General features: G+C 43.6%; 1 protein-coding gene across 8 annotated transcripts in view; it reads right to left on the bottom strand.

The window, feature by feature from the left end:
• Nucleotides 1-7,211: 7,211 nt before the first annotated feature.
• Nucleotides 7,212-20,208, bottom strand: part of INTS10 (integrator complex subunit 10) — a 36,960-nt gene continuing 23,963 nt past the window's right edge. For 4 of the 8 annotated variants that reach the window (XM_067721499.1, XM_067721501.1, XM_067721504.1 and 1 more), the window contains 6 exons: nt 19,467-19,575; nt 14,881-14,960; nt 13,339-13,501; nt 12,406-12,499; nt 9,668-9,745; nt 7,212-7,600 (listed from right to left, as the gene is read on the bottom strand). In XM_067721499.1, coding sequence (XP_067577600.1) covers nt 7,444-7,600; nt 9,668-9,745; nt 12,406-12,499; nt 13,339-13,501; nt 14,881-14,960; nt 19,467-19,575 — 681 coding nt within the window. In that variant the 3' untranslated portion in view covers nt 7,212-7,443. Of the gene's footprint in view, nt 7,601-9,667; nt 9,746-10,572; nt 11,865-12,405; nt 12,500-13,338; nt 13,502-14,880; nt 14,961-19,466; nt 19,576-20,208 lie in introns of those variants that run through there. The other 4 variants (XM_067721502.1, XM_067721503.1, XR_010939483.1 and 1 more) reach the window with 3 other exon arrangements.

Here is a 20,208-nt window from a genome sequence, read left to right as displayed (position 1 = left end):
TCTCTTCAATAAGTGGTGCTGGGAAAACTGCACAGCTACATGTAAAAGAATGAAATTAGAACACTCCCTAACACCATACATAAAAATAAACTCAAAATGGACTAGAGACCTAAATGTAAGACCAGACACTATAAAACTCTTCGAGGAAAACATAGGAAGAACACTCTATGACATAAATCACAGCAAGATCTTTTTTGATCCACCTCCTACAGTAATGGAAATGAAAACAAAAATAAACAAACGGGACCTAAATGAAACTTAAAACCCTTTGCAAAGCAAAGGAAACTACAAACAAGATGAAAAGACAACCCTCAGAATGGGAAAAAATATTTGCAAATGAATCAATGGACAAAGGATTAATCTCCAAAATATATAAACAGCTCATGCAACTCAATATTAAAAAAACAAACAACCCCATCCAAAAGCGGGCAGAAGACCTAAATAGACATTTCTCCAAAGACGACATACATATGGCCAAGAAGCACATGAAAAGCTGCTCAACATCACTAATTATTAGAGAAATGCAAATCAAAACTACAATGAGGTATCACCTCACACCAGTTAGAATGGGCCTCATCAGAAAATCTACAAAGAACAAATGCTGAGAGGGTATGGAGAAAAGGGAACCCTCCTGCACTGTTGGTGGGAATGTAAATTGATACAGCCACTATGGAGAACAGTATGGAGGTTCCTTAAAAAACTAAAAATAGAACTACCATATGACCCAGCAATCCCATTACTGGGCATATACCCAGAGAAAACCATAATTCAAAAAGACACATGCACCCCAATGTTCATTGCAGCACTATTTACAATAGCCATGTCATGGAAGCAACCTAAATGCTCATCAACAGACGAATGGATAAAGGAGATATGGTACATATATACAATGGAATAGTACTCAGCCATAAAAAGGAATGAAATTGGGTCATTTGTAGAGATGTGGATGGATCTAGAGACTGTCATAGAGTGAAGTAAGTCAGAAGGAGAAAAACAAATATCGTATATTAACGCATATATGTGGGACCTAGAAAAATGGTACAGATGAACTGGTTTGCAGGGCAGAAATTGAGACACAGATGTAGAGAACAAACATATGGACACCAAGGAGGGGGGAAAGTGGCGGGAGGGTGGATGTGGTGATGTGATGAATTGGGAGATTGGGATTGACATGTATACACTGATGTGTATAAAATGGATGACTAATAAGAACCTGCTGTATAAAAAAATATAGAAAATAAAATTCAAAAAAAATAAAGTAGTGAGAGTGACCATCCTTGTCTTGTTCCTGATCTTAGAGGAAATGCTTTCAGTTTTTCCTCATTGAGGATGACGTTGGCTGTGGGTTTATCATATATGGCCTTTATTATGTTGAGGTATGTTCCCTCTGTGCCTTCCTTCTGGAGAGTTTTAATCATAAATGAATGTTGAATTTTGTCAAAAGCTTTCTCTGCCTCTATTGAGATGATCATATGGTTTTTATTCTTCAATTTGTTAATGTGGTGTATCATACTGATTGATTTGCAGATATTGAAAAAATCCTTGATCCTTGGCTTATATCCCACTTGATCATGGTTTATGATCCTTTTAGTATATTCTTGGATTTGGTTTGCTAGTATTGTGTTGAGGATTTTTGCATCTATGTTCATCAGTTATATTGGCCTGTAATTTTCTTTTTTGATGGTATCTTTGTCTGTTTTGGTATCAGAGTGATGGTGGCCTCATAGAATGCGTTCAGAAGTGTTCTTTCCTCTGCAATTTTTGGGAATACTTTCAGAAGGATGGGTGTTAACTCTTCTCTAAATTTTTAATAGAATTTGCCTGTGAAGCCATCTGGTCCTGGACTTTTGTTTGTTGGGAGTTTTTAAATCACAGATTCAATTTCAGTACTTGTAATTGGTCTGTTCATATATTCTGTTTCTTCCTGGTTCAATCTCAGGAGATTGTACCTTTCTACGAATTTGTCCATTTCTTCTAGGTTGTCCTTTTGATTGGCATATAGTTGGTCGTAGAAGTCTCTTATGATCCTTTGTATTTCTGTGGTATTAGTTGTAACTTCTCCTTTTTCATTTCTAATTTTATTGATTTGGGCCCTCTCCCTTTCTTTCTTGATGAGCCTGGCTAGAGGTTTATCAATTTTGTTTATCTTCTCAAAGAACTAGCTTTTAGTTTCATTGATCTTTTCTATTGTTTTCTTCATCTCTATTTTATTAACTTCTGCTCTGATCTTTATGATTTCCTTCCTTCTACTAACTTTGGGTTTTGTTTGTTCCCCTTTAGTTGCTTTAGATGTAAACTTAGGTTGTTTATTTGAGGTTTTTGTTTCCTGAGGTAAGATTGTATTGCTATAAACTTCCATCTTAGAACTGCTTTTGCTGTGTCCCACAGGTTTTGGATCATCATGTTTTTATTTTATCTCTAGGTAATTTTTAATTTCCTCTTTGATTTCTTCAGTGGTCCATTGGTTGTTTAGTAGCATATTGTTTAGCCTCCATGTGTTTGTGTTTTTTGCAGTTTTTTTTTTTCTGGTAGTTGATTTCTAATCTTAGAGTGTTGTGGTCGGAAAAGAAGATTGATATGATTTTTTTCTTCAATTTATCAAAAATTGCTTTCTGGACCAGCATATGATCTATCCTGGCGAATGTTCCATGTGCACTTGAAAAGAATGTGTATTCTGCTGCTTTCACATAAAATGCTCTAAAAATGTCAATTAAGTCCATCTGGTCTAATGTGTCATTTAATGCCTGTGTTTCCTTATTGATTTTCTGTCTGGATAATCTGTCCATTGATGTAACTGGGGTGTTAAAGTCCCCCACTATTATTGCGTTAGTGTAGCATTTGCCTTATATATTGAGATGCTCCTGTTTTGGGTGCATATCTATTTACAATTGTTATATCTTCTTCTTGGATGATCCCTTGATCATTATGTAGTGTCCTTGTCTCTTGTAACAATCTTTAAAGTCTATTTTATCTGATATAAGTATTGGTACTCCTGCTTTCTTTTGATTTCCATTTGCATGGAATACCTTTTTCTATCCCCTCACTTTCAGTCTGTATATGTCTCTAGATCTGAAGTGGGTCTCTTGTAGACAGCATATTCATCTCTTGTTTTTATATCGATTCAGCTAGTCTATGTCTTTTGGTTGGAGCATTTAATCCATTTACATTTAAGGTAATTATTGATATGTATGTTCCTATTGCCATTGTCTTAATTGTTTTGGGTTGTTTTGTAGGTCTTTTTTCTTCCATCCCTCTTTTGTTCTCTTCTTTTGTGGTTTGATGACCATCTTTAGTGTTGTGTTTGAGTTGCTTTTTCTTTTTTGTTTGTGTATCTATTGTAGTTTTTTGGTTTGCATTTCCCATGAGGTTTTGATACAGCAGTCTATATATATACAAGATTGTTTTAAGTTGCTTGTCTCTTAATTTCAAATGCAATTCCCATTTCCTGCATTTGTACTCTCCTCTTCTCATGGTGGCTGGTTTTGATATCATATTTGTGTGTGGATGACTTCCTACCTTTACTGTATGTTTTGGTGAGCATTCCCATTTCATAATTTTCTTGTTATGACCTTTTCTTTCCTGCTTAAAGAAATTCCTTTAGCATCTGTTGTAAAGCTGCTTCATGGTGCTGAATTCTTTTAGCTTTTGCTTGTATGCAAAGCTTTTGATTTCTCTGTCGAATCTGAATGACAGCTTTGATGGGTAGAGTGTTCTTGGTTGTAGGTTTTTCCATTTCATCACTTTAAATATAGTGTGCTACTCCCTTCTGGCCTGCAGTTTCTGCTGAAAAATCAGCTTATAGTCTTATGGGATTCCCCTTTATGTTATCTGTTGTTTTTCCCTTGTTGCTTTTAATATTAATATTTTCTCTTTGTCTTTAATTTTTGTCAATTTGATTACTATGTGTCTTGGCATGTTCCTCCTGGGGTTAATCTTGTATGAGACACTCTGTGCTTCCTGGCCTTGGGTGACTGTTTCCTTTCCCATGTTAGGGAAGTTTTCAGCTATTATCTCTTAAAATATTTTTCATGCCCTTCCCCTCTCTTTTCTCCTTCCTGTATAATGTGAATGTTGGTGCATTTGATGTTGTCCCAGAGGTCTCTTAAACTGTCCTTTTTTCTTTTCATTCTTTTCTCTTTATTTTGTTTTGCATCAGTGATTTCCACTATTCTGTTTTCCAGCTTACTGATCCGTTCTTCTGCCTCATTTATTCTATTGATTCCTTCGAGTGTATTTTTCATTTCAGTTATTGTATTCTTCAACTCTGTTTGCCTCTTCTTTATATCTTCTCTTTGTTAAAGACTTCTTGTAACTTCTCACTCTCTGCATCCATTCTTTTCCTGTGTTCTTGGATCATCTTTAGGACCATTACCCTGAACCCTTTCTCAGGTAGATTGCCTATCTCCACGTTACTTAGTTGTTCTTCTGGTGTTTTATGTTGTTCCTTCATCTGGAATGTATTCCTTTGCTGTCTCATTTTGTTTACATTTGTTAGCATTTTTATTTATGTGGTAGGTTAGTTATTTTTCTTGATCTTGGAGAGGTGGCCCTCTGTAGGAGATGTCCTATGTGTCCCAGCAGTACACTCCCCTCTCATCACCCAAGGGCCAGGGACCAGGTGGTCCCAGAGTAGGTTCTGATCTGCGTTTGTGGACTCAGTTCTGCAGACTCTGGGATCATAGTTTTCTTGCTTCTGGTATCTGCCCCCTGGCGGATGAGGCTGGTCTAGCAGCTGTGCAGCCTTCCTGGCGGGAAGGGCTGGTGCCTGCCCACTGGTGGGTGGAGCTTGGTCTTGGCCCTCTAGTGGGCAGGGCCATGTCTAGAGGTAGCTGTGGGCTCAGGAGATCTTTAGGCAGCCTGTCTGTTGATGGGTGGGGCTGTTTAACCCCCACTGTTGGCTTGGCCTGAGGCATCCCAGCACTGAGCCATAGGCTGTTGCATAGGGCCAGGTCTTGGTGCTAATGAGCCAAGCAAAACGTCTGCCTCTAGTGAGTTCACACAGGTGAACACTCCCTGATACGTTCGCCACCAGTTTTCATGACCCCAGAGAGAGCCACAGGCGCCCCCTCCCACCTCCCCAGGAGAACCTCCAGGACCAGCAGGTAGGTCTGGCCCAGGCTCCTGTGAAGTCACTGATTTTGCCCCGAGTTCTGGTGCACACAGGACCTTGTGTGTGCCAAGAGTGGAGTCTTTGCTTCACCCAGTCCCGTGGAGCTCCTACAGTCAAGCCCAACTGGCCTTCGAAGCCAAATGCTCTGGGGGCTCCCCCTCCCAATGCTGGACCCCCCCAGGCTGGGGAGCTTGATGTGGGACTCAGAGCTCTCACTCCTGTGGGAGAACATTTTAAAAAAATATTTACTTATTTATTTGGTTGCATTGGGTCTTAGCTGTGGCTTGCGGGCTCCTTCGTTGCGGCACATGAACCCTTAGTTGCGGCATGCATGTGGGATCTGGTTTCCTGACCAGGGATCAAACCTGGGCCCCCTGCATTGGGAGCAAGGTGTCCTAACCACTGTGCCACCAGGGAAGTGCCCTGTGGGAGAACTTCTGCAATATAATTATTGTCCAGTTTGTGGTTTGCCCACCTGGGTGGTATGGGATTTGATTATATTGCAAGTGAACCCCTCCTACTGTCTCGTTGTGGTTTCGTCATGTCTTTGGATGTAGAACATCTGGTTTTGGAAGGTTCCAGTCTTTTATTTTGATGGTTGTTCAGCAGTTGTGATTTTGGTGTGCTCATGAGAGGAGGTGAGCTCAAAGTCCTTCTACCTCACCATCTTTTCTTTCCTACTGATTTTTAAAAAATAATAATTATTTTTTTTTGCTGCATTGGGTCTCCGTTGCTGCACGCAGCTTTCTCCGGTTGTGGCGAGCAGGGGCTACTCTTCGTTGTGGTGTACGTGCTTCTCATAGTGGTGGCTTCTCTTGTTGCAGTTTCCCATCGATTTTAATAAATCTATAAAAGGGTCTTATATAGAAAAGATTTCTAAAATTTTTGTGCACGGTAATGAAACCATGCCCCACAGGGTTGACAGAGACTGGTGACTAACGGAAGTTCCCGAGCTCCTCACAGAACAGCAGCAAAGGGAACAGCTTAAAAACCCCTGTGGCCTGCTTTCACTGAGCAAGCTCACTTTGGTTATTTTCCTTTTCTTCCTCTTTAAATGCACGCCTCCCAGCCTCCCGTAGCCCAGGAACTTGTAATCATCAGCTCCTGCCCGATGCGAGCTGGCTAGGACCGGTTGGGACCACTGCTCCTGAAACTGGGCCTTGGGGGTTCCCATGAACGGCCTCTGCCGCCAGAAGTCTCCACCCTCAGATGGCGCTCGGTGCCTCCACTGTGAACGTGCAGACGCACGAGCCCAGATGACCCCGCACAGAACACCCAACACCTCATCTGTCCCCACTCCCAAGACCACCCTGCTCACAACACACATACCCCGAGCCCCTTGCCTTCGGGCAGGCAGACCTGAGACTCGTTCTCCTGTCTCTTCGCTTGGCTGCCTTAGGAATAAAGTCTTTCTTTCTCAGCTGCAAACCTTGGCCTCTCAGCATTTGGCTTGTTGCATGTTGGGCCAATGGGCCTGGTCCAGTAACAGTAACTGAACAACTTCTTAGCTCTTTCATTCTTACATCCCCCCAGAAACAACTGTTCATGTGATGCTTACCTGATATATTTCAGGAACAGCAAAAGAAATGAACCTGACCCCTGACCCCAGTGTTGTACTTAGAAGTGCGAGGCCCCATCCCAAGTGTGTCACGTCACTGGCTTTACAGCCAGCTGGGAGGGAAGGGCCAGTGCCTGTATTTCCCATGACAAGCTTGAGGGACATGAATCTGTCCCTGGTACGTGGCAAGTAAAGGGCTGGGCAGAACCAGGCCGGAGGCTAGGCTGTCTGGTTCAGGGCACCCAGGTGACAGCAGCCGACGGGGAGGGGAGGTGCCCTCCACAGGCCACTGGGCAGGACCCCCACCCCAGCCCCCCACGGCGGCTTCAGTGGAAGTTCACTCAAGTTCATCCTGGCACAAAGGATTTTGGTGTTAAAACTTCCTGAAGGAAAAGGTCTAGCATTATGTTGATATGTGATATTCACCAAAACCTGACTGTGGAAAAGAAAATCTTGAGAACATGGAAGGAAATGCCTTTTAAGTAAAGTACACTCTTGTTCAGAAACTCTAAGAATTAAAAATAAAATTGAAAACCACCCCCACAAATTTAGGATGATTTTATTTACAAAACAGGTTCTTTTGTTTTACAAAAATTACAAAATACGACAAAAATAGAAATAGCTTCTTGGACTGTTGGGAACTACTTCTAAGCAACCAATGAGTTAAAACCTCGATGGTCTTCCTCTTTTGAAGAGCGATGACGGCAACGCTCATCTGCGCTTTATGTCTCCCCAGAGCCCCGCGGCTGTGGGCTGCCTCTGGCGGGAGGGCCGGTCAGGCCAGAGTCTGGAGCAGCAAGATCTTCTCGTTGACGCAGAACCTGTGCAGCACCAGCGTCAAGTTCTCCCCACAGCGGGACACCTGGCGCTCCATGGCCAGGCGGAAGTCCTCCTTCACGCCCTTGGTGATGCCCCGGGTGACCGTGTGGTGCCTGGGGCAGCGACAGGGAAACAAACAGACACCACAGTTAGCACGGCAGCATGGGTCAGTGACTCTGGGGCAGGAGAACAGGCTGCCTCAAATCTAGCGAAGAGTTTAAAAAAGCAAAAAGCCCCAACCAAACAGCCTCCACTGGCCGTTCCTCTTCAGAAAGACTTAAAGCCGGAGAGTCGTCTTCCCCACTCAGGAAAAGGCTATTCTAAACATCGCATGTTTGGCGAGGTGCTGCCTGCTTGGCTTCTAACTTCTGCAGCCCTGACGCTGTACTTCCCTCTGTGACTTGTGCACAGTTCAGTTACTTGGGGCTGACGGAGTCCAGACCACCCTGGCCACACAGTTCGGGTCCAGCCAGGCCAGCTGAGCGCAGAGGCAGCAGTGGGGAGGGGGATGCCTGAGCGAGCGTGGCCATGGCCGCAGCCCCCGGCTGGTGCCCCGTGTCAGGCTGCGGGCCACAGGCGTGTCTCTCTCCCTGTGATGCCAGGATGGGACAGCTCCTCCAGGTCTTTTTGCAAAGAAGCAGGAGGACCTGGGGCCCCAAGACAAGAGTCCGGCACCGGCAGGGAGAGAGCAGCAGAGTCGCTGATGCAAAGCTTCCTGAGGGCCTGCTGGGGCCCGGGAGCCCTGCATGCTGGGCTGGGCTGGGCCGGTGGGAGCACAGGTGGGTCCTTCACAACGCCCTGGAGGGTGGGCTTCAGAGAAGGAAATTACAGAGGAAACCCCAGGAAACTCCAAACACCAAAATGAAGGAAGCAAAAGAAAAACCTAGCAAAATTCAATGGGTTCAATCAAAAGGAAAGGCGTTTTAACTACCAGTTAGTAATTTGGTAGATTTAGACGAACAGAAGCCACCTCCAACCTCCACTCCCACTGCCTAACTTCCCTAAGACACAGTCATGGGGGTTTAAAATTAGATTTTTAGGTACTGGCCAAGATTAAACTGTTGAAACCACTCTAAAATGTTGCTGTTTTTAAAACTTGAATTATATAAAATAAGTACAACAGAAGTCAGAAAGTTGCAATGTAATAGAAGGAAAAAGAAAACCAAAACAGGCTTTGTTAGAAGGGCAAGATATTACAGGACACCCTACAACGCCCATGGACAGTTTATAGAACCACACAGTGAGACAGCACAGCCAGTTCTCTGTGGACATCTCTAATCAGGTCTGGCTGGTGACTCAGTAGTAAGTACAGTGTCAGTGAGCCCCGCTGGGAGCTCATGCAGCCCCTTTATGCTGCCCTGAGATACTGCTCTCAGGGGACCCAGACTGCAACCCCAAATGGGAGCCCTCCCTCTGACCCACTGAAAGACGCTGGTATTTGCAGACACTGAGCTAAAGGGCATGGATGGCTCCAAGCACACGCTCCCCTTAATACTAGTAAAAATGTAATAAAATGCTGTGTCCTGCTGGTCACGGGCCAAAGGTGTTTCCACATATGAAGAGTGGTACAACCCAACTGTATTTCTATCAGAGTCTTTATTGCTCTGGCAAGTTTGGATGAAGAAGAGGACGAATTAGCTTTTGTGGTTTAAGACCAGGATAAGTCAACTAGTAAATGCAGCATTCTAGCCTACCAAATATTTTCAATCCGGACAGGTAAGGTCAGAAAAAACAGTACCAGTGGCAGGAAGATACTGTGCTTATGCCCATTTAGACCAAGACCTCAACACTAATACGAAAATCTGAGAATAAAAATTTACTTAGAGTAAGTTTCAGCATCCTTAAATATTTAGGACCGAATGCCTTATGTTTTACCAAAAGAGAATCATAATTTAGTGCCTAATCTAATGTGTACTTAGTCTTACACAGTTTTATATAACGTTCACTTATTTCCAGATCCATAATGATTTTTAAATTGAACACAAAAACACTGGCAACTTATGGAAAAAAATAAGAAATGTTACAATATTACAACCAGATGGTTTGCCAAGGAATGCAGAACAAATTAAAAAATTAAATAAAGCATGAAAAAGAGCACTGAGGAACAAAGAGCTGAAAACCATGGGCAGTAAAACATGTCGACAAACAGTACACTATGAGCAGGTGTGTCCACTTGGTACCTGTCAGCAGTCTGTATGCTGGGCTGAAGCACAGGTAAGAATTCCTGCTGCAGTAACCCCATGGGAGGGCTAGAAGGCCTTTAAAAAACAGCAAACAGCGGCATTCAAACACCCACACCGACTCAGCCTGCACTTAAAAACAACACTCCAGAGAAAACGCATGAGACGGGGGGCAGGCTGCACAGAACCGCCAGCCTCAGGCCTCGAGCAGCTGTTTCGGGAGGACAGAGGCTACCAGCCCCCCCGCTGCACGGCTGTGGCCCACATGGGTCCACAGGCCTCTCGGCTGCCGGTCCCCGGCTCAGCCCGCTGAGATCTGGCATGAAAAGCAAGAGCCAGGGGAGAGGACGGGGAGATGCCATGGAACGGCCGTGGAGAGAATCTCAAATCCAGCACCTTTGCTCTCCACGCTTGCCACGTCCATGCCGATCCCAGAAAGACACCCGTGACTTTTTAGAACCATCTTTGATGGGACTGAAGCCCCAGACTGAAGAGGCCCTTTCAAGAGGACTGGAGAGGCTGGCAATGTTTTTGATAAAGAAAGGTTGAGTTTAAATTTCAAAAAGTATTGAGAAAAGGAACAGATGGGGGAAAACAAGAGTCTGGGCCATGGCTTTGTGGGATTCTGTAACAACAGAAATGAGTACATTAGCCGGGTGATCACCTCTGAGAACGTCATCACGCACCCAGTTCGGGGCACACACAGGACATGGGTTTCTGTGTCACCCAGGGTACTGCAAGCATCAGCACAGAAGCATTTCTCTACTTCAAAATACATGAGAGCAGCACGTGTAGGTAAGAATCAGAGCTCGTCCCTCCTGCCAGTCAGGCCCCCGTGCCCTTGGCGCTGGTACCGTACCTGCTGCAGCCCAGACGCCACAACCAGGACAGACTCACAGCCTCACCTGAGGGAAGGCTGGACTCTGCTCCCTGCATCTCTGCGCTCGGCTGGAGGGCCCCCCAAAAGGTCCACAATGGCTTCAGACAATTTGTTTGCAACCCAAAGGGAAAAGGAATGTGACAGTTTTACTCAAGATCCCGACCATACCTCAACTGTCTCAGGCGGCCCGCTTCTCCACGGTAGCTTCTCGTCAGAAATTTGGAAGGCAGGTTTCAAATGAACCCTGGGACTCACACTGTCAGCTCACTAAGCAACAGCCCCTAGTCCTGCTTCCAAACTGACGGGGCAGCAGGTTTCCTAAGAGACTTAATGGTCTTCTACAGGGAGTTAGAAGAAATTAAGGGTTTCTTTAACTAAGGACACCGTCTGCGTGCCCAACAGCCCTCGCCTTCACTACTCGTCCGAGGGCTTGTCTGCATGTTCCCGTGTCGCTGTGCAGCTCAATAAGACTGGCTGGAGAAGACAGGTTCAGTAGAATGAAGTCTGAGACTCACCGCTGATTTTCTGACAGCCTCTTCTCTCACATTCACAGCTAAGCATTATCTAGTGTGAGGATTATTAAACTCAGGTTTAATCTAAGTAAACGGAGTTGATTCTACTGAGGTTGTCTCCGTATTATGACAATTTGTATGGTGAGCATTAATGGGAATTAAAGAAAAAGCTATTAAAGGTATGTTTGTGTGTCCAGCCTCAAAACCTGCAAATTACAACGTAAAAGGGGTTACCTAGGCTTCCGTGTCAAAAAGCCATCTTTACTCTCAAGCATGGTGAAGAATATTTTGAATCACGCAATTATTTTCCCCACGTTCTAGGGGAGCTACCAGAGTGAGAAGATGAGCATGTCTGGTCCCCTTGCCTGAGCCAGCTAACGTATAAAGGTCTTGCGCTTTCATGTCAAATGCTCAGAATCTTTAGTAACGTTTGCAAGGTGAAGGACAAGCACCCCACCTTCCCATTCCCGACAGGACACCGTGCTGCCTGGATGCCCCAGCCCCGAGGCTACGGGAGTCCAGAGGGACACTTCTTACTTCCCTCTCGACAACACTCCCCAAAGACAGCACGAGATGCGGATTTTGGCTTTGCGCTGAAAACTCGTCCCTTTCACAAGTGAGGGAAAAAGGAGAATCTGTCAGCCTCAGCAACACTTTCTTCTCACTCGGGGTTCGGTCTCCTGCAGTGACTCTGATCCTGACCCACACACGCTGAACGTGCAGGACGCAGAGGAGGAGGTATGGACATCACACTACGCGAGGCGTCTGCAGCACAGAGGATGTACTGTCCAAACTGCAATGAGGACTGAAGGGCAGAAGCAAGGGCATTTAAAAATCATAAATGGTCACTGATTTCATCCAGGAGTGGGGAGTGCCAAGACCAAACCCCACCCTGCTGAGCGGGCAGGTGCTCAGCAGGGCTTCAGTCAACACTGAGGCCCAAGTACAGTGTGGAAGTTAGGTCTGCAGTTTTTCCCAGTCCAGCTCAACTTTAGTTAAGCATGGCTTTTCTTAATTAAAAGCACCCTACTTCTAATCAGAAATTATAGGATCAGTCTGTAAGTTTTGGAACAGAAAAGATACCATGAGTAAGACTTTTGTCTAGTGAAGTAAGTATCAAAAGTGACAGAACTACCCCAATTTAAACAATGTTCTATCAGAAATGTAGTTAAGGAAATGCCAAGTCTTTCAAAAGGATTCCCGGAATCAAGTCTACTCTCCAAAACAGAGACCAGGTTTGTATTCCTTCCTAACGACTGTGTGCAAGCCACGGACATTTACAAACGTCTCCCACGAGCACACGAAGGCGGGCGCTCAGCACGGAGGGCAGGAGGCGGTGCCCTTACTTGATCAGCATCCCTTGATTGGGCAGGAGTTCCAGATGGATCTTCCCACCTTCCTGAGTTCTCAGGTAGGCGAACTCCTCCAGCATGTCGATATCTGAGGCCAGATTCAGGGAACCACGTGAGAAATCATGGAGCCCTGCTCTCCTGGAGGAGCAGACTGGCTCGCAGCCACTGAGAGACCTGCCCACGGCGACCGCACCAACAACCCAGCGCTGCCTGAGTCCAGACCCAGCGGTTCCTATGCCAGCCCAACGCCCTCACAAAGAGAAACATGTTCCTCAGGTAGCTGACTGAGCAGAGCCTATAGGGTCCCAAGAGCAGAATCTTCTGTTTTCTTAGTAAGAAAGAGGCAGTAGAGGTGCTATACACACCGCCCCCCTCCCCCTGGCCCAAAGGTTAAGAAATGCTGCTCTAGGTACCTGGAGAGGGATGTCAGACGACTTGCAACTCAAAAGTAATGTATTAAGAGAAGCAGACCTTTCCCTAACCAACAGTATGAAATACAATGCTCCCCCACACGAAAGCCAGTGCTGGGTGGAGGAGATTCTCTGGCGGGTGCCCCACGGGCCACCAGCTGCTGTTGTAACCCCAGACCCCAGGGGCCCTGTTCCCAGAGGAAGGCCAACAGAGAATCACAGTCTATGGCCCCAGCAGTCACCCTGGGCCTGCAGGGAGCCTGCAGGCTCTTACTTCAGGCACCCTGGGTACCTTCCTAAGAAGCCACTTGAAGTGGAAAATGCAACAGGGCTGTCCACGTTCCTGATTCCTCTTTGAAGCCATTCATGACTTTCACAAAACCAGCTGCCACAATCCCATTTTAAGTCACCATTCCTTCTCCTTTTCCCCAAATCACCAAAAGCATTATTTCTACCCCAAATGGTTTGTTCATTTTTGTACCAAGCATTGCTTCTGCTCAAACAAGAAAAAGGATACTTGTAACATAATTGAAAAAATTCTCATATTGGAAGTTTCCTTGCTGGCAAATCTTATTGACGGCTTTCAAGAAAAGGGTCTCTCCCCGCGGCCACTCCTGCTGAAGCAGCACGATCACGTGCCCCAGCGCCAGGTCGTCTCTGCTGTCTGTGAAGGCTCTCAGCTGCAGGACAGAGGGGAGGGAGTCACGGGGTGATCTCACACATGCCCGATACCACCTCCCCCAAAACACTGTGGCAGGGAGGTGCGTGACTACGGTCACTAGTCAGAAGGGACGGCAGAAGTCAAGCCTGCCTGGCAAATGTCACCGCTGCCGGCGAGGAGGGGCCCCACCACAGAACCCGGCTCCCCGGCACCCTCGTGAGCATCCTGGCGGGAGTGGGACATGCAGGGTGGGCCCGAGGCTCTGAACACGGGGATGAGGGTGCGAGGAAGGTGAGCGGTCTGGGCAACAGAGAATTTGGGGACTTCTTTTAAGGGGCCGGGGGGGGATGGAGGGCGGGTGAGAGGCCCCCTTAGACAGAGGGGTCTGAGGAGACTGTGGGACTGGGGAGAAAGGCCGGCGGGAGCCACGGGAAGGAGGACGCAGGGGTGTGAAGTGAGAAGCTGTCAAAGGGCTTCTGGTTCTAAACCGGCAGCTGTGCCTGAAGTCACTTCAAATTGTTTCTGCCGCTCAATGCTTCAGATCAAGAGTCAGGTTTGGGGTATAATTGCTTTACAGTGGTGTGTTAGTTTCTGCTTTATAACAAAGTGAATCAGTTATACATAAACATATGTTCCCATATCTCTTCCCTCTTGCGTCTCCCTCCCTCCCACCCTCCCAATAAAGATGTTAAAAAAAAAAAGGGGGGCGGGGATAGGACGAGATGAATAACTTAAATGTCCATCACCAGGAGAAAGACTAAATACGTTGTGGTACACATCAATGAAGTGGACACAGCCATTCAAAAAAAAAAAAAAAGAGTCAGGTTTGGGAATTACCGCCCTGAAGGGGAGACCCGACACTGCTGCCCACTTGAGCCTTCGTAGACAATTCAGCCTGTCCACCCCAGGCCTCCGCTCCCCACAGCCCGGTCCTTAGGCTTTCCTGACTCTGCTGGGCCTCTGCACGTGCCCAGCCTCATGCCCTATCCCTGTGATAATGAACTCACATCCCTCCATAAGCCCAACAGCACTTGTGCTCCCTTCTTCTGTAGCTAATATATCCTGACTCGTAGGCTAATTGATAAAATATTTACTGGACGCTACCACAGGCAAGGTTATTTGTGTATCCACCCCACTATTACCTGTAAATTATCTGCCCCACTGTTACCCATAAACCTCTCGAGGATGGGGATTATTTCCTACTCATCTTTGCCTAGTGCAGTCGATATTTAATAAATATTTGTTAATTCCTTGCCCATGTGCTTTCCTCACTACACCACCCTGTTTTCAAAGGACTAAACTAACATTTGTGCCTAAGGCTCTCAATTCAAGTCATTCCAGGTCATCAGAACAATCCTGCAGATTAATTTCCTTTACACTAATCAACGTGAAGCTTACCTTAAAACAAGCTAACATTAAATGCAGGCAATAGGGCATGATAGCCTTGCTGGTACAAGGCAGCAGCTTCAGATCTGAACCTAAGAAAAGTCCACAATATATCTGTTAGTAGCAAAGAAAAGAGCTTTGAGAAGCAAATGTTTAAAGTGCTTTCCTTAAAAGGAAAAGGATAAGCAACAATCACATGGTCTCAACACAGTTAAACCACAATTACATTTAGTGAAGGTGAAACTGGTTTTTCAATCGTCTCTGGATTTCATTTCTCAATCTAAATTTCTAAAGTTGCTTAAATACTTATTATTATGAAACACTTCAAATACATAGAAAATGACAGAGATTATTACAAACAGCAGAGTGCTCACCACTCAGCTGTATAAAATGCTGACATCTGCTTTAGTTTTAGATTTTAATATAAAGCATCGCAAGCTCACTTCTCTTCTGATGCCACTCCTGCCTCCCTCCTGAGAGAAGACTGCTATTCTGAACGGGGGTTCATCATTCCTGTGCACACTGCCTGCTTTTAACACAGGAATCTATATTCACGCACTGCAGAGAAACGTCTCGTGTGTTTTCAGTCTACTATATAAATGGTGTCATAGCGTACGTATCTTTCTGCAGATTGTTTTTGGTACTAATATCTGTGGCTCTAGCTCATTGGTTTTCTGTGTTACGTAGTGTTCTGTTGGTTACACTGACCACACCTGATTTATCCATTCTTTTATGGTAAACACTGAGTATTCCAATTTTTCACTATTACCAAAAATGCTGAAATAAACATTCTTATATATATTTTCTTGTGCACTTGTGGAAAAAACTTTAAGCAATGGTTGTTTTTCAAACCAAGACCATAGTCCTTTCCTTTATGCTGTGTGCTCTTTCTATCCTAAATCCTCTCTACCCCAGAGGCAAGAAGTAGCAAGAAATAAATATGCTTTTCACGTGGCAACCCTGTGCACACACACTTACACATGTTCATACAGCTGGCTTCTGAGCAACACAGGTCTGAATTGCACGGGTCCACTTATACATGGATTTTTCAGTAAATACAGTGTCTGCATTTTCATCTTACAGATCTCTAAATGAACTAACTGTGGGGAAAAGTTTGTATTGGATTAGAGATCACAACATGTGGAATCAAAAGAATTGCGGTTTGAGCCCTGATTTTATCCAAACTGTTCCAGCTTCCTGCCCTAGGCTGAGTCACTGGTCAGTTCCTGTTTTTGAGGCAGAGAGCAGTACCCAGATTTTCGACCATTGCGGGGAGGGGTGGGTCTGAGCCCCTGGGTTAACTCCTGCATTGTTCAAGGGTCAACTGCGTGTCTAAAACAAAAGGTTCATGAAATAAAATTTACCCTTTTTAGTGGAGATACATTCATTTTAATAATACTGTTACAGTCTATCTCATTAAAAAAGAAAATTTCTATGGGAAATTCATGACCTAGTAGGTGAGGGCCCAAATTTGGAGATCACTGATCTAAAGTCTATACCTGGAAGGGGCACATAACCAGGTAGTGAGATATGCAACTTGGTACTGCTCTCCAAAGTGACCATATGAATCTATGCACCTTCCAGAAGCACGTGGGCGATGCGTATCTTCACGTCCTGATGGTCAATATGGCCACCCTTTACTCTCTGCATCCTGATGTAAAATGATAGCTTATTGTTTTAATCTGAATTTCCTATATTAATAATAGGTGGAGAATCTTTCCAAGTAGTTTTTGGCCATTTGGCTTCTGTGAATCTGTTGTTCATATTTTTTGCCTATTTTTCTATGGGGGGTTGGTTATGTGTTTCTTATAGGAGCTCTTTCAACATTCTGGATACTAATTTTTTGTTGAATATATAAGTATATAAATATATAAATTGTGCTGGACAATTTTCTTATAGTCTATAGCTTTTCACTTTGATCATAATATCTTTTGTTGGTATTTTGATTTTAACGTGATCAAATTCACTAATCTTTTATGTCGTGTGCTCTTTGTAGCCTAAATCCTTCTCTAACTAGAAAGCAACAAGGATCGTCTTCTGTATTTTCCTCTAAAAGTTTAAAAGTTTTAGTTTTAATATTTAAATCTTAAAATTTAAAGGGTTCTTGTGTAGTATGAAGGAGGAATCTCTTTTCTGTCATTTTTGTATTTGGATAATCAACTGTAACAGTACCACTTACAGGATAAATTCATTCTTCCTCCCCTGAACTGTAATGCTTCCAGTTTCTTCGTTCTCTATTCTGTTCCTGGGGTCAATCTCTACGCCAATGCTACACTTTAAAATCAGTCTTGATGTCCGCTAGGTCAAGTCTTACCCACCTGATCTGTTTCTGTTCCACAGAGATATTAATTTTTGAAGGGGTCTGGGCTATGTCTAGTTTTTTCAGCCTTTTGTTGTAGAAAATCCCAAACATATAAAAAGTAAACAGAATAGTATAATGAACTCCCAATAAGTATCAAAACTGTCATGCTTTTGTCTTCTAGAAAGCGTTTAGTGTCCTAAGGAACCTACTACCAGTCTCAAAGAAATTTTCTTCTAAAAAAATGTTATCATTTAGCTTCTCCATTTAGTCTCTCTGCTCCAGCTCAAATTAATTTTTGGGAAAAATGTGAGGTAGGAGGTGAGGATCTTTTTTTCCTCTACATGAAGATCCCTTTGTTCCAGCACCATTTGTTGAAAAGGCTTTCCTTTCTCCATTGAATTACTTTGGCGTCTTCATGGAAAATCATTTGACCATACTTATGTGGGTCCATTTCTGGATTCTCCAATCTTGTGCCAATACTGTCTGGATAACTGTAGCTTTATATTAAACCCTGCTATCAGGTAGGGTCACTTGTCATTTTGTTGGTCTTTTTCAAAACTGTTGTAGTATTTCCATATAAATTTTAGAATCAGTTTGTCAACTTCTGTTAAAAAAAAAGTCTGCTGGGATTTTGACTGGGATTGCACTGAATCTATAAAGACATTTGGGGAGAACTGGTATCCTAACAATATTGAGTCTTCTAACCTACAAACATAATTTTGCATATCTTTCATTAAATTTATCCCTAAGTATTTTATGGGGTTTGATGTTATTCTATTTGGAGATACCTTGACTTTTCTACGTAGCCAAATATGTAGCTGTGAATAAAAACGGTTCTTTTTCAACCTTTCTTTTTCTTGCTTATTGTGTTTGCTAGAATCTCCAGGATGTTGAATTGAGGTGCTGACAGCAGACACCCCTGTACTGCTGCTGGTCTTGGGGAAAGCATTCAATATTTCATAGTTAAGAATGATGCTGAGGAAGTTTCCTCCTATCTCTAGTTTACTAAGATTTTAAAAAAATCATGAATGATAAATGCAGACATAATTGAATTCTGTCTGCATCTATTAAGATAATCTTATGATTTTTCTCCTTTAATCTGCTAATGTGGTGAACTGCAGTGACTGGTTTTCCTGTGTTAAACCACCTTTGCATTTCCGGTATACTTGGCCATTATGTATTATCTTTCTTATATATTGCTGTATTTGCTTATATTTTCTTAAGAATTTTGGCATCTAAGATCATGATAGACACTGGCCTTTAATGTTCTTCTCTTGTTTGGTTTTGCTATCAGGGTTATGTTTGTCTTAAAAACTGAATTGGTAAGTGTTCCCTCTTTCTCTGTTTTCTCCAAAAGTGTGTACAGGATTGGAGTTATTTCTTACTAAATGCTTGACAAGATTCACAGTGAAGCCAAACGGGCCTGGAGTTTTCTTTGTGGGAAAGTTTTTGACAACAAAATTTAATTTCTTTGATAGATATAAAACATTCAGATTTTCTATTTCATTTTGTGTCTGTTTTGGTAAGTTGTGTTTTTCAAGGAATTCTTTCCATTTCACCTAAATTGTTAAATTTACTGGCATAAAGTTATTCACAACCTATTCTCTTACTGTCCTTCTGGTTTCAGCACGATCTGGAGTGACATTCCCTCTTCCATTCCTGATATTGGTTATTTGTATTTACTACCTTCCTGGTCCATCTTGTTAGGGGTTCATCAATTTCATTATTTTTTTTCAGAAAACCGACTTTTTGCTTTATTAATTTCCTCTATTTTTTTTCTATTTCATTAGTTTCTGCTCTTGTCTTTATTAGTCCCCATTTTCTACTTGGCTTGGGTTTGACAGATTATCTTTTTCCAACTTCTAAGATGGAAGTTAGATCATGACAGTGGGGCTCTCTTCCTTTCCTAGGAAGCATCACAGCTCAATTTACGTAGTTTTTCAACAATGAGCAACTTGAGGTAAAGCTCAAAACAGCCTGAGAGACAAGCTAAGAGATCCTTCTCAACTAAGTATTACAAGATTTCCTAGAATTGGTAAAGACAGGAAAAGGAGCTCACTGATATTCTTCAAAGAGCCAACAAACTCAGGAACTGATGAGAACTTCGGAAGAAGGACAGATGTATGGCTGCTTATGAAATCAGAGCCACGAAAAGCTTGGCGAGCACTTCGCTTCTTATACAATTTGTCAAGCTCTGCAGATCACATGGTATTACGTTGTCAGGAATTACAAAAAATTCCCAGCCTTAGGTCCTAAAGCTATTTCTATAAAATAAAAATAAAATTTGTCACTGTACCTTTTCTAAACTTGGGCTTTATTTTTGAGGGTTCTTCCTGTGACTTGCCTCCATCCTGGATGGGGAGGACCATGTAGCACATCAAATCAAGGACTTTCTCACACGTCATCTAGAGAAGACAAGACCAGAAGGAACTAACTGAAAGTTTCTGACTGAAACCAAATCTACGTAACTAAAACCTATGCAGCACAAGTGGGGCCACCTGTGCACAGAGCTTGGGAGCACGGCCCCAGGACGCCATGTGACCAGTACTGTCTGCTTGACACCGTGTAGAAAAATAGCTGAGGTCAAATCCATGTACTAGACCATTCAGGGAGCACTAACTCATTCTTCACTGTTAAAAACAAAAGAACAAAACCTAAAAATTAATCAAGTATTAACTAAACTACCAAAGTGTTTCACAGCACAGTGGAATCCAAAAGAAGTATGTCCCTATCTTAAGGACATTTACTAACTCACTGAATAGAAAAATTAACAAAATGGGACACATGGTGGCGGACTAAAATGTTATGTTTAGAGCATAATTTAAAACTAAGTAGAAACACCCACAGACTAAACTAGCAGGAAAAATTTCAGGCAGGGAGGTGATCTAAGCCTTAAAGGGGGGCAGGATCTGAAATATGGAAAAGAGAAAAACGGGTTTTCAAAGGAGGAGAGAAAGACGACGTGGGGAAGGCTTTCTACTGGTTTTGGCAATTCCCTTGAGGGGAAGGAGGGCGTGGTTTAGGAAACAGACATGAAA

The sequence above is a fragment of the Pseudorca crassidens genome, chromosome 21, assembly GCF_039906515.1.
Source record: "Pseudorca crassidens isolate mPseCra1 chromosome 21, mPseCra1.hap1, whole genome shotgun sequence".
NCBI lineage: Eukaryota > Metazoa > Chordata > Mammalia > Artiodactyla > Delphinidae > Pseudorca > Pseudorca crassidens.
Note: the sequence above shows the minus strand (reverse complement) of the source record. Positions and strands in the feature narration are given on the sequence as shown.